This window comes from Ceratosolen solmsi, unplaced genomic scaffold (assembly GCF_000503995.2).
Source record: "Ceratosolen solmsi marchali unplaced genomic scaffold, CerSol_1.0 scaffold29, whole genome shotgun sequence".
Taxonomy (NCBI): Eukaryota; Metazoa; Arthropoda; class Insecta; order Hymenoptera; family Agaonidae; genus Ceratosolen; species Ceratosolen solmsi.
In genome coordinates, this window is record NW_011948417.1 from 517,211 (window position 1) to 531,135 (window position 13,925).

A 13,925-nucleotide genomic window follows, 5' to 3' on the forward strand; every position below is an offset into this window, starting at 1 on the left:
GCAGGAATGTAGTCGAGTCTCGTTGTTCTGATGCGATTAACGACGCAACTCGGAATAATGAGGAAGCGAAGAAGGGAGGGAAAGTTGTTAATCACGTTCCTCCTCGAAGACAACGTCGCGTCCATGAAACAATTGCTCTAATCGCGAGATTCGCGATCGTTCCAAATTGAGAATCGGCGACGGGGCTCCTTCGGCTAGACACCTGCCCGGTCGAGCCCCTCGTTTGAGAGACACTGGCGGCACTCACGAAGTCGAAAGCCGAGCCTTCGTCGTCCTTGCCTCCGGCTCCCGTCGTCGAATAAAAAGCCGTCGGGACGACGATATGGGATACTATGGCGTAGGTGGGGTGGATGCGGCGCGAGGGAGGATTGGGAGTGGAGTGGAGTGGAGTGGAGTGGAGTGGAGTGGATGGGGAGGGGCGGTGAGGGGGGTTGGGGGGTACGTCGAAGACGTAGATGCCGAGTGAAGGGGACGACGAAGGGGGTGTGAGGTGGGAGGAGGATCGTCGCTCGGTAAGTCGCGACCGTAATGAGAAAGCAGGCAGCGTCTCGTGCGCGGCCCCACGTGCTCCACCTCTCCACCAGCTCCACGGTGTGGTGTGCGCGTACCCGCGGCTATATTATGCATGAGTCATAAGCGAGCGGTTTGCCATGTGCTCAGGCTTTTCCGCCTGCGCTTCGAAAGAGTATCGAATTGGAAATGCGAGCCTCCTCCGGTCAGGTCCGCTCGATCGAACGGTAAACGACTCCGGACATTATGGCTTTGATTGCAAATGCACATGACAATTCGGACAAGTCGCAGGATAATTCCATTTTAAAGGATCCGATTGGCACAGGATCGATCTGGTGTTATCACCAGACATCATCGCTTAGCTGGATGACGCGTAGTTTCATGATAATTTCAATATTCCACGATTGCCGGCGCTACGATTCTTCTCATCTAACTTATCTTTAATCTCAAACTTTCATCCATTATTTATCATTGATAATTCCATTGAAATTGATATTCTTGCGTTGCCTATAAAAATCTTTTCTTTCAATTCCTCCTGCTAATTAATTGATTTATAATTGCGAGCGACAGTGATGCAAATATATAAGTTATTTTTAATATAGCCTCTAGAGCGATGACAATTTGTAATTCGCTAATATTGGACAGGAGAACGAAAAGAATTGAGTTGTCGTGCTAATAATAACTTGCTTAATTTTATTTCATTCTATTGCCGTATTTATAAAGTTTTGACTCATTATATACGCATATGTGTATGCGACAACGTCTCGGCATACTTAATTTTTACCTTACCTTACTCATTAAATAGTTTTTCAAAATTACCAATGTTGTTAAAACATTGTTGGTTGCAAGCAAGCCATTAGACGCGTATAAAAGTTCATCGATTCACCACATTCAACTATTTCATATAAATAAGTCAGCATTAGACACAATGATAAAAATATTGTGTTGAAATATTATTAACAAGATATTATTGTGTTATTTTGAAAATTAATAATTAAATATTCACCATCGCCGATAAGAATACTTCACATTATAACACGAGAATAAATGATATTTGATTAATGTATTTTATGGGTAAAATTTTATATTTCAAACGCTCGTATTTGAACACTTTTTTATACAATTGAGTTGCCAATTAGATGTGTAGGCTACCGATACATCTATCTCTAAACTGTGATTACCAAGATGACTTGCTGGCTTTAACGCCATTAATAAGCGAGAGCGTTATATGCTTTATAATTTATGCCTTATGCTGTATTATATGGTAAATTATCATTTTCGAGAAATGATATCTCCTAGTAGGCGTGAGCGCACGCACATAAGTAAAAACATAAACTATCAATGTACCAGGCGCACTCGGGCGGTATATTAATTGAAAATTATTCCCAATAATGATAATGAAAATGGAATTCAATGTTCTCCAAGCGTTGCTGCTTATGTTTGCTATTTGTCTGCAACAAAGGGACACGAAGCTGCATGATGGTAAATAAAACAGTAGGAATTATATTGCAGTCAACGAGGAATTTCCGGTGATATTCATTTATGCCGATTATAAGTCACAATATGGCAATCTGCCCATTTCGCACGAATTCTTTTATGAATGATGCAAATTGACATGTATATGTTATTTTATGTCGAACAAGAGTGGAGAGTGTTTTTAGCTTTGAAACAGTTGCAGTATTATTTTAATCCAATTTGAGAATGTAGGTAAACAAAAAATTTTCTACATAAAAATTTGCAATAAAATTGGCGCTTATATAAATCTGTCCTGCATTTGTAATTTAAAGAAAAAAATATTAAAAAAAAATTCTTCGTTTACGAATTACGTATAAACTTTGTCCTTTTTCATTATACCAAATATGCCGATCGAAACATTTGTCTGGCCTCGTATTATCTCACTGTACAGTATAAGTAATGCGAAGCACCAGAGACATTAAAAATTAACTTGTAAGTGCAATAGAAGCTTTTGCTTTGAAAGGGAAGTGTATTATCGAATATTTGATTTGATGAATATTTAATTCGAGAAACACGCACTAAATTACAATCACTATTGGATTCGAGACTTTCTTACGCGATCGTGATTTCAATTCAATTCAAACCAACGATGATTAATTATTTTGCGGATGTTGGGTTAATGGAAGTCGTGAGTACATACGTCACTCGTATTTCACTATTTCACTTAGATCCGGATGCACTTTGAGATAAATTCAATACTGGAATGCGCACTGCATACGTCATTATGATGAATCTATGAATTCACTTAAATTTCACTTTTACTATTTATTACGAATGGCTCGATTAACTCGAATAAACATATTTTACATTCTAATAATAACTATAATCATCATTTATATTCCTTTTTTTTTTTTTTTTTTTTTTTTTTTTTTTTTTTCGTTTGTTAATCTTTTACACATTATATCGACTTTTAATAATTCTTTATATTTACGTTATATGATATTACACGTACATAATTGTGTAATCTTTTTAGGAAAAATATTTTATACGTATTTGTGTTTTCGTATCATCGTATCTTTGTATCGTTGAGCTACAAGTTTCAGATTACATAGCTCGCACTTGCTGTAACCCGTTATCAATTATTTTCTTGCTAAATAATTTCACATCATAATTTAATGTTGAATATAATATTTATAAGAAGGAAGGATTTGTTATGTAGCCGACTGGAAAACGACCATTGGCATTGTAATGCAATGAGATCTTTTTATTTATGTTTGCAGGTCTCGGAATGTTCGAAGTCGGAGGGCCCATCCTTGTCGACCTCCCCGGGTTCGGACTTCCTTACATCCCCAGCCCATCGTTCGGTCCCCCTGAGCAGCCGTCACTTCTCACGCACTTCCTCTCGAGCCTCCCAGAGTTCCTTACAATCTCCCAGCAAAAGCACCGGCTCTTCACCTCCAAAAACCGGCAGCTCCAGTTCCCTAAACAAATTCCACAATCGTCTGGTGGACAAGCTGAAGCGCTCGCTGAGGAAGGCTGACGATAGCGGTGACGACCAGCGCAACCTCTCGTGAAACAATCAGGGGGTTTTGGGCCGACCACCGCCGTTTGGCTCGAAACCAATCGAAATACGACGCACCTCCGCGCCCCAGACGACGTACTTGAACGCCTCGTCGTCCGGAAACAACAATAGCAATGGCGTGGCTCGTTCGTGTCCAGATCGTCAGCAGCGACCTCATGACGAAACAAGCTGGTAGCTGTGGTCGATTGAGCCTGAGGTTTTAACAAGTCGATCTAAATGAAAAACCTGCAAAAATGGAAATTAATCATTAATGGCATCCTGTATCGATGACGACGACGATGACGACGATGATGTATACGTCGACAACGACGACGATGATAATAATGCAATGATAATGATGATGATGATGATGATGATGATGATGATGATGATGATGATGATGTTGATGATGATGTTATGTGGGTAGAAGAAGAAAGCACAGCGGCCCTGAGCGTTTCGGATAAACGACAAAAGCATATGCCGATGAAAGCCTGAGCCGTGTTCCACGTATTCTCTTCGTTCCAAAGTCTCGCGTTCGTTTCGCGGCAACCTGGTTGAGCGATATGACGACGAAGAGAAGTGTTTATCCATGATCGTGCAGATCACGAGTGTCACAGTGATTATGATTTGCTGATAAAGTGGAAATTTTGGTGGGTTTAAGAGCGAGAGGATTCCTGACAAAGGTAAATGCTTCCTTCACAATTCTCTGGATTCTACTACGATGAAGATGATGGTTGAGAGAAAGAGAGACGATCCCTTTGGATGAAAAGTAAACACAGTCCCAATTTGATTCGCGTGCGTGACATAGTTATATCTGCACTATCGGAGTCTCGGTGTCAAGTTGTCGGTCGGTCGAGAAACGGTTCGGCTATTCTTCCCTCAGAATTCCATCCAACTCTCACGCGACACGGACGAAAAGAGGCTCTCTTCTTTATATTTTCTCAATTTTGGTCTTTGCCGGAAAAAAGTCAAACTGCAACTCAACTTACTGGACCGAAGAGAATCTATGGTTACCTACCTCCACACTGTCGACCAAAAAAAAAAAAAAAAACAACAACAACAAAATATTCCTCTCGTGAAGTAATTTTCTTTTTTCTGGATCAATGCACGAAAAGCCGAAAAGTCTCATCTCGATCTCACTCCAGTATGACGAGGACACGTCTACTTTTGTCGATAACTTAAACAGCCCGCTTCGCTTCCTGAATATCATCGTCGGAGCGATCCTCTCACCACACATCTACACTACAATACACGCACAACACATACACACACGAACGCAGCTGTCTCGCAGTTGTTATACGTAGATGCTAAACTCGAGCAGAAACTGTGCGCTCGCCCAGCAGTAGTTCACTTAGCACTTAAGGTCGAAACTTAGACTTTAAATAGGAAATTAATTCGTCGTGCTATACAATTAGCATTGATCGATCGTATATTTGTCGTAGATAAGATCCTCGATAGTGTTATATTTATATTAATATTAATATTAAACGAACATGAAGGAAAGTAAAAACAAAAGAAAATGAAGAGAGAAAAAAAAGAAGGGAAAATAATCTCGCTGTATATGCGCGATGATACCATGATGCGTCGTAAAATCAATTTACAAATACTTCTCATATTTAAATGTACTTGTTTATCCATTAATCCGACAACTTTAGGAATATCCGATGAGTGAACTATTTTGGCTGAGCGCTCGGTTTCTTAAGAAGAAGAAAAATCGATAAAGTGAAAACAAAAACAAAAAAAAAACAAAAAAAAACAAAAAAAAATAACAAAAAAATAATTAAATAAAAAAAAAAACAAAGAAAAAACAAAAAGAAAAAAAAAAAGAAATGAAAAGAATTTCTTATGAATTTTCTCGAACCCTAGTAACTTTGCTCTTCGTAAAGGGAAAAAAATAAAAATAAAAATGAAATGAAAAAGTAAAAGAAATCCATTGCTTCGATCGGCAGCCACATATGGGCTCCTTAAATAAACGAGATTAAATGATTGACAAAATACCATACTCGAACGGCCTTGTTTCAACGATCGAATCAAATTCCAAATCACATTAGAAAGTATCATAAAACGAGCATTGTTCCTAGCGTTCGAGGCTATTACAAAAGAGTAGTGACTCGGTAGGGGAATTTGTTTTCTCAGCCCAATACACAATGTCGATTGCCTACAAATCTCTTTATTTGAATTTTTTGTTTAATTTCTCATAGTTCATAAGATCGCGCAATTATTGGCAAAGACGCGAGACTGAAGCTAAACGAAATAAGTAAAATAGCTTAGGATGTGTTTCGAAGGAATCAGTCGAGTGAACATAAGAAATCGCGATCTTATCCAACGAAAGCCTACCACTTACGCATAAAACGGATAGAGAATTAGTTTACAGAAAGAAATAACAGAATAAACTGAAAAATAAATAGAACGCAAAAAAGAGGTAGAAAAGAAAACAAGCAAAAAAAAAAAAATAATAAAAAAAAATAAGATTTATAAATAAATAAATAAATAGCAATAAAAAAAACAACAGCAACAACAACAAAATAAAGCTACAAAAAAAATTTTTTCAATAATAATCATAGTAATAATAATAATGATGAGAGAGAGAGAGAGAGAGAGAGAGAGAGAGAGAGAGAAGGAGAGAAAGAAAAAGAAAAAAAAGCGTATCTCAGTGACGCCAAAGCGTTGCGAGCTTTCTCGTATTTATAAAACATGTATATCGATCTTGCACAATTTTTCGTCTGCACACGCGGACAGAAGCTTAGCAAAAACAATGGTCCAATTAAAGATTCTTAACGTAATATTCGCGACGGGCGTGTCGAGAAAGCGATGCACGAGGAGCATTGCCATTAAGAAACAAAAACGAAAACCAAAGCAAAAGACGCAGAGAGATAACAAAAACAAAAACAAAACAAAAACAAAACAAAAAAAACAATTAAAAAAAAAAAAAACAACAACAACAACAACAACAACAACAAATCAACAAGAAAAAAAAGAACCCAATAGAAAAAACGATTAAATTATCGGCTTTGAGCTATCGACGGTCAAAAGAGTCGAAATGAAGATTAAGAAATGAAGTGAATGGAAGGAGGCTCGAGAGCCCAGATAAGCAATCGACGATCGGTCCATTGGTTGCGCAACGAATAATCAAGCGCAAGTTAATAATGAGCAAGCCGCAGTCGACACTCGAGCTTATTAAATTTGAGAGACGCGATTAATAAGAGCGGGCACTCGCGAATGCGCCCGATCAATGATAATTGCTAAACTACGAAGAATGGGACCACTGTTTTGGCGGGCAGCTTCCCTCCGCGTGCGTCGAACGCCAAAAATCGTAGCTTCACACCGCTGGCGGCAGTATCTTCGACCGCTTTTTTTTCTTCCTCTATAAGGAAGGAAGAATGGCGTGATACGCCTCGATTTTCCGTTCTCTTCAGCACTGCAGGTTACGATTAATAATTCAAGTCTACTCGACAAGAGCCTTAAGTCGTGGCACGAGATGTTGATGATGCGATCGGTATTTTCATGAGATTCGTGCTTGGGGCGAGAGAAAATATTTTGTCGATATGTTGACGAGCCGCGCCTTGTTTGACAAAGCAAATTGGCCAACGAGGCCGCTCGACACGTAAATCTCTCCAAGTGACTCGAGCGGGCGACAGTGACATTTTTAACGAAACATTCGATTGTCCCGTCGCCCTTAACAGAAAAAGCAAAGAAAAGCAAAGAAACGCAAAGAAAAGCAAAGAAAAGCAAAGAAAAGCAAAGAAAAGCAAAGAAAAGCAAAGTTAAGACAAGAAAAGAGAAGAAAAGAGAAGGAAAGAAAAGAAAAGAAAAAAAAAAGAAAAAGAAAAAGAAAAGAAAAGAAAAACTGCTCACACAGAATCTTAAAAACTGCTAGATTTGCATATTTCCTTTTCTTTAATACCTCGATCGATCTATCTTTTTTTAATAATTCATTTTTAACGGACTACTGCCCTCCTCAATAACTCGTGCTACCACTTGAGTATTCGTAATGGCGCGTCAAACTGCTCGATCTCGTACTCGATTCTTTTTTATGTATCTATTTTATTCCGAATTCGTCCACTTGTTTCGTAATAACCGAAGCACGAGGTCGTTTTCCACATTCGCCCGAAATCGCCCGAGATCGTCCGGTACTTTTTATGCAGTCGAACGTATTAAAACGATAATATATATCCCCCCTTATAAGCCCTAAACGCTGAGTTGTCTGCATTATTTCCGCTTTGACGTTCCGCTTTGGCAAAATTCAAGGTCAATTTCTCACAATAATTATGAATTTATTACAAAGATGTTTATGAGACAAAAGAAAAATATAAAAATAAAAAGAAAAAGAAAAAGAAAAAGAAAACGAAAAAGATATAGTTTTTAAGGAGAAGGGAAAGTTGATTTTTACCTATTGAGTATTATCCCGGAAAATCGTATTCTGGCGCGCTTATTGTGACTGTCGGAAATTACTTTTTTTGTCCATTCGACTCATTTGCAATGTTCCAAGTGGTTATTTTATTCTCTCATTGGCTAAACGGCCGAGCCCATGAAAATCCCGTCTGCCTAGAGTGACGCCTAGAGTGTCGTCTAGACGGACGTCTAGAGTGACGTCTAGAATGAAAATAACCATTTCGAATTAATGCAAATAAGCCGAAATTATTAAGTAATTGACAATTGCATGATAATTGTCGCGAGGTTATTGATGTTTCGCGGGCATATCAATCAATCGGCAACAATCAGCTTTATCATCTCCTTAATTTCGTAAAATCTTCAATAAGATTAAAAATTTCAAACAATAAAGATTTGTTTTTCTATAAAGGCGAGCTACTCGAACTCGACGTTCCTGGCTTATTTCGCAAGTCTTTTTCGGCATTGTTGTTGCGCGGCAATATTGGGAAAAGGCCGAAAAAACGTCGGCGTCGAACCTCGGCTTCGAAAGCTCGCCGGATTTCATATGTAAACATTTAATTAAACTCTTAAATTTGCAGCTCGCTCACGCAATGCTGATTGCGCAGCGACCTTGAACGTCAAATCTATTTTGTTTTTTTTTCCAGAGGAAAATCGACGTGCAAAAATAGTAAGCTTTGACGCATCGCCTGCCGCTGGCTTCCCCTTTCGGTAAAAATAAAATTTAAACTTAAAAAAACAAAATAATTGCCAAAATAAGACAAGCGAGAAAATTTTCTTACGTATCTTAGAAGGAGCATTACGATAAATAAATAAATAAATAGATGTATGTATACATATGTGCGCGTATGTGTGTGCGTGTGCGTGTGCGTGTGCGTGTGCGTGTGCGCGTGCGCGTGTGTGTGTGTATATATATATATATATATATATAGTTATTGAAGCATATACACATATGCTTAAGCGCACGTATAGTTACAGGCATATATGCGTACATACGTGCATGCATACATGCATATATACGTATATATATATATATATATAATGTATATATATATATATATATATATATATATATTATGTATCTATTCATTTATTTATAAAAGCATATACATGTACATGGATTGCGTGTGCGTGCGCGTGTGCGTGTGGGTTGGTGTAGATGCATTGCGTGATGCGTATACGTATGTATATATATGTATATGCATATATATATATATATATATATATATATATACATTATATATTTACATATACAAATACCGTGTGTACAACTCTGTGATACCGTAAGCGATAAAATAGAATTATTTTGCAATGATCGAACGTAAGAAAATGAAAGGGAAAAAATTATTGTTAAAAGTAGCTTAATTATGCACTGAGAAAAGAATATTTGCCTAAATTGGTAATATAATAAATTACCTTCTATTGGCCAATAGAATCTCTAATGCTACGTTTACATTTTTTACATAAATGTTTAAATAAAATTTTATTTAGTTGAAGAAAAAACAAGAAGAAAGTAATTATTTAATGAAATAATTCAAATGTTTAAAACTGTTCGTGTTATGATGTTTTGTAGAATTTAAATGAGATCGATTTAGAGGAAATTAAAGCTTTAGATGGCGCGCGTTATATTAATGTTTTTTTCTTGGTGCAAAGTAACGCAAAGTGATATTGCAACGACTTGTTTGGAATTGGATGAACTACGTAAAAAATCGTACTAGTGAACGAATGAAACACAATAAAAATTCACAAACGAAGATTCCTTTGGACATGCGTCTTTCAGCGTACATAAGCGATCGGAATTAATGTAAATCACGTATTTATAGGTGTATGCAAATTTTTTAAATATTGACTAGTTGATCCGAGTTGATTCATTAAATACAAATTTTTAAATTAAAGGAATATATGTATATATATATATATATATATATATATATATATTAGATATATATGTATATATAAATAAGCGCTCTCTTATATCGACGAGTTAGTCGGAGATTCGCTCGATGATAGAAAGCGCGCTGGCTTTATTAAATAATAAGACTGTTTTAAAACGAAAAAATTAAGAGTAGAAATATTGTATGGAATGGAGAGAGAGAGAGAGAGAGAGAGAGAGAGAATAAGAGAGAATGAGAGAATGAGAGAATGAGAGAGCGAGTGAGTGAGCGAGTGAGTGATTGAGTGAGAGAATGAGAGAGTGAGTGAGTGAGTGAGTGTGTGAGCGAGAGTATGAGAGAGTATGAGAGAGTAAGGGAGACAGAGACAGAGAGAGAGAGAGAGAGAGTATGAGAGAGAGAGAGAGAGAGAGAGAGAGAGAGAGAGAGAGAGAGAGAGTGAAGAGTGAGTGCGCGTGTGTGCGTGTGTGTGAGAGGGAGGGAGGGGATGCGCATAATATTGGATAAATATAATACGATTGGTGCTCGAACTTAACATTGCGTGGTCGGAAGGGGTCGACGATTTTAACGCTGAAGAAGAAAGACACGGAGATTGAAGAGCTGATACGACAGATAATTTAGACACTATTCATTGTTATACGCCAATGGTGAATTAAGAAATTTCCATTTAAAATGCATGCTCAAATTCATTGTCAACAAACTACAAATTCTAGAGTTTCTAAAGATGTATCCATTGATGTGTACATTGATTTAAATCTTTAGAAGTGTTCATGTAAGACTCATTATTGTTGTATTAATATTTTCAAATAAATCTTTATATGATAATCATTGCTCATTAAAATTATTATATATGGAAGTTTACATGACACTGTGCTCAGGTTTATCAGCACATTTATGAAATTGCTTAATTTTATCCCTTGGGAAATCACTGTAATTATAAGATTTCTTGTCAAAACATTTGTACTGAATAGATGGTGTTACTAGCGATTAAAGCAATTTTGCTGACAGTGAGAGAAAAATAGAAGATATATAGACGATCTATTTATTAAATAAACGACGGTCGTAGATTGTACAATGAGAAAAAAGAGAGAGAAAGAGAGAAAGAGAGAAAGAGAGAGAGAGAGAGAGAGAGAGAGAGATATGCAATTCATTGCTAGTTTTATTATCGAGGCCAAATATTATTATATATTTATTATTAAAAAAATGCCCTTAAATTTGAATATTTTAAAATTTTTTACACAAATAAATTCATATTCTATTATAATCATTTGCTTTAATTATACACATCTAATTTTTTTAAAAAATTCATACTTTTTGGATTTTGTCATCAATAATTATAGTAACAATAATCATTATTTATAAATCATTGATTGTTTTTAATATTTCGTACTTATGTTTCGAACCGAATTCATCTTTTCATTAATATCATTTCCTTCTATTTTATTTAAGGTAATTTAATTACGTAAAATTAATTATATCATTTATACAGAGTGTCCAATGATTCGAATATAATTGTATTTAATTCCTAGTGTATTCAGAATTTTAATACTCGTTTTTAAAAAAAAAAAAATCCAATGCAACATTTTTGCGATTTGTGTTACTTAAGTTCGGTAAAAAGAATCTCCCAATATGAATAATTAACGAGTTTAATTTTTTTTAAATTTTCCAATGGCGAACTATTTGAAATAATTACAATTTCAATCAAACAAATGTAAATATTTTACTAACGTTGATTATCTAACAAAATTCATGTATATTAAATAACAAAAATACTAAATGTGATTCTCTTTTACATAATATTTTCATTGCGTGATACAACTTGAAATGTAAGTGTGAAATATGAATTGAGCGTTACATACAATAGAGTGATGATTCAATCGTTGTTACTATAAATATTGAAGGAAGTGATTGTCAATTCATCCAAAAGAATAATTCTTAATAGCTGTAAGCGTAATTAAATATCCGTGGATTACAAAGTTAAAAGCAAATAATTCGATATAATAGAATAACCAATAATATCATTTAGAAATAACACACAGCTATTTCTAAATGATATTGTGCCACCAACATAATATTAAAAGCTTTCATCGAGCATATATAAATAATATATATATATATATATATATATAAATAATATATATATATATATATATTTATTTATTTATTTATTTATTTATTTATTGATAATAGAAAAGGAATAAAAGTATTTTGGCCTCTAGTTGTATTATATAAATTTATGTACTCAAAGTGGTACGCATTATAAATTCATAAATACTGAAATACCTGTATATAATGAGACACTTCTCTCTTTTATTTCACAATCTACTATTGTCCAATTATTATTAGTTTTAATTTATTATAGAAAGGATTTGAATATACATTTTATATCGTCATTAACAGGAGTAAAATTTTTAGCGATCTATCGTTAAAATATTATCTACTATTGTATGGCTATTAATGATTGTCGCGACGAATATCGATTTTTGACATTTTGAGCTGATTTTGATTAAACGCGAATGAAGAGAAATCAGTAAGGGAATAATGTCTTAGAATCAAAAAAATAAATATCTATTGTAAAATTATAAAGTTTAGAAGGAATAAATTACTTAAAATCTTGACATCAGTGTTCAATCTAGCTAAACTGCCAACCTGAATTTCGAGCGACTATCTTCTAAGAGAAGAAAATATAATAATATTCTGAATATATAATAGATATAGTAGAAGAAGATATTTATTTCACGAGTAAATGAACGAATAAATAATAAAAGTATCATAATCTATACCGAAAGAAATAAATGAAAAATGAAAGACAATTAATCTGTAAAAATAGAAAATCAATTGTTTCTCTTCATTCGTGCTGTTAGAATTTCACTGCCAAAATCCCGTAAGGTCCTTGTAAATTAGACACAAGGTACACAAAAAGAAAAAATAAATCTCAACCCGCGTACCTCGTTGCAGTGACGAAATTTTCTATTATAATTATTTATTGTTTCTTTTTCTTTAACGTAATTTTTTTTTTTTTTTTTTTGTTTTTCGGTTTTTTGTTTTTCGTTTTTTTGTTTTGTTTTGTTTCAAGACTATTAGTTATAAGACGCATCATAATGTACATCCTGTTGTTCGCTTTGCTCGATTTTGAATTTTTCAATTTTTTCGAAAACGTTTTTTCGATCGTATTGGACCGACAATCTTGACTCGATCGAAAAAATACATTTCAAAAGTTTCATTCTAATAACTAACGTTATAAAAATTTAAAATATTTATTTCATATCTTATTCAAGTTTCTCTCTTGGAAATTTAACCCAATTGTGTGTTTTCCATGAATCGTCGCATGTTTACGAATAAAAATCAAATAAATATTGAAGGAAATGAAGCTTTGCGAAGAAAAAACTGAAGATTCTCTAAATATAGAAAAATTATATCTACATATGAATATGTAGGTAATTGATCATACTCCAAACTAATTGTGCGCATGTGTTTTTCTTTCTTTTATCAATGTAAATATTCATTATTTTTATACAGATAAAAATAAAGAAAGAAAAAAAATAAATAAATAAAAAAATAAAGAAAAAAAAATGAGGAAAAACGAGCGAGCGAGCAACGAGTTCCGAAAACATTCCGCATGTATTAATTATAAAGCCTATTGAATAACACGTTAGCGTCTATAAGGCATAAGGTTTAAGCACGAGATATTATTACGTAAAAGGTTAAGGAAGAGAGAAAAAGCATAAAAACGAAATTGACATATGAAAAATTCGGAACAAGTCATGAGATAAGAAGAATTGAAAAAAAAGTTGCGATGAGCTGAAAATTAGCAATCTCCGATATTATTTCGTGACTACGATATGTATCGTAATTTTTATGTCATGATCAATAAATGAATTTCGATCTTTAATCGATCTTCTTGTTTATTTATATTATCCATACGATTTTCAATTTATTCCTGATCCTCCGATTCCTCAATTATTCCTCGGCTAAACAATATTCCGCGTATTACATCAACTTTATCGTTAATATTATGTTGAAAGATCATTTATTATGTTATTGGCTGAATAAATTTGTTTATCAATACAATAATTTATATTGAAATTTTATAGATTTCTAATAGAACTTATAGCAAT

At 34.5% G+C, this 13,925-nt stretch overlaps 1 protein-coding gene across 1 annotated transcript in view; it reads left to right on the plus strand.

Moving 5' to 3' along the window:
* LOC105359570 (uncharacterized) overlaps nt 1-3,830 on the plus strand; it is a 19,969-nt gene extending 16,139 nt beyond the window's left edge. Inside the window, exon 2 of the mRNA XM_011496184.1 lies at nt 3,246-3,830. Within this exon, the coding sequence (XP_011494486.1) occupies nt 3,246-3,539 (294 nt within the window). The 3' untranslated portion in view covers nt 3,540-3,830. The remainder of the gene's footprint in view (nt 1-3,245) is intronic.
* Nucleotides 3,831-13,925: the final 10,095 nt, after the last annotated feature.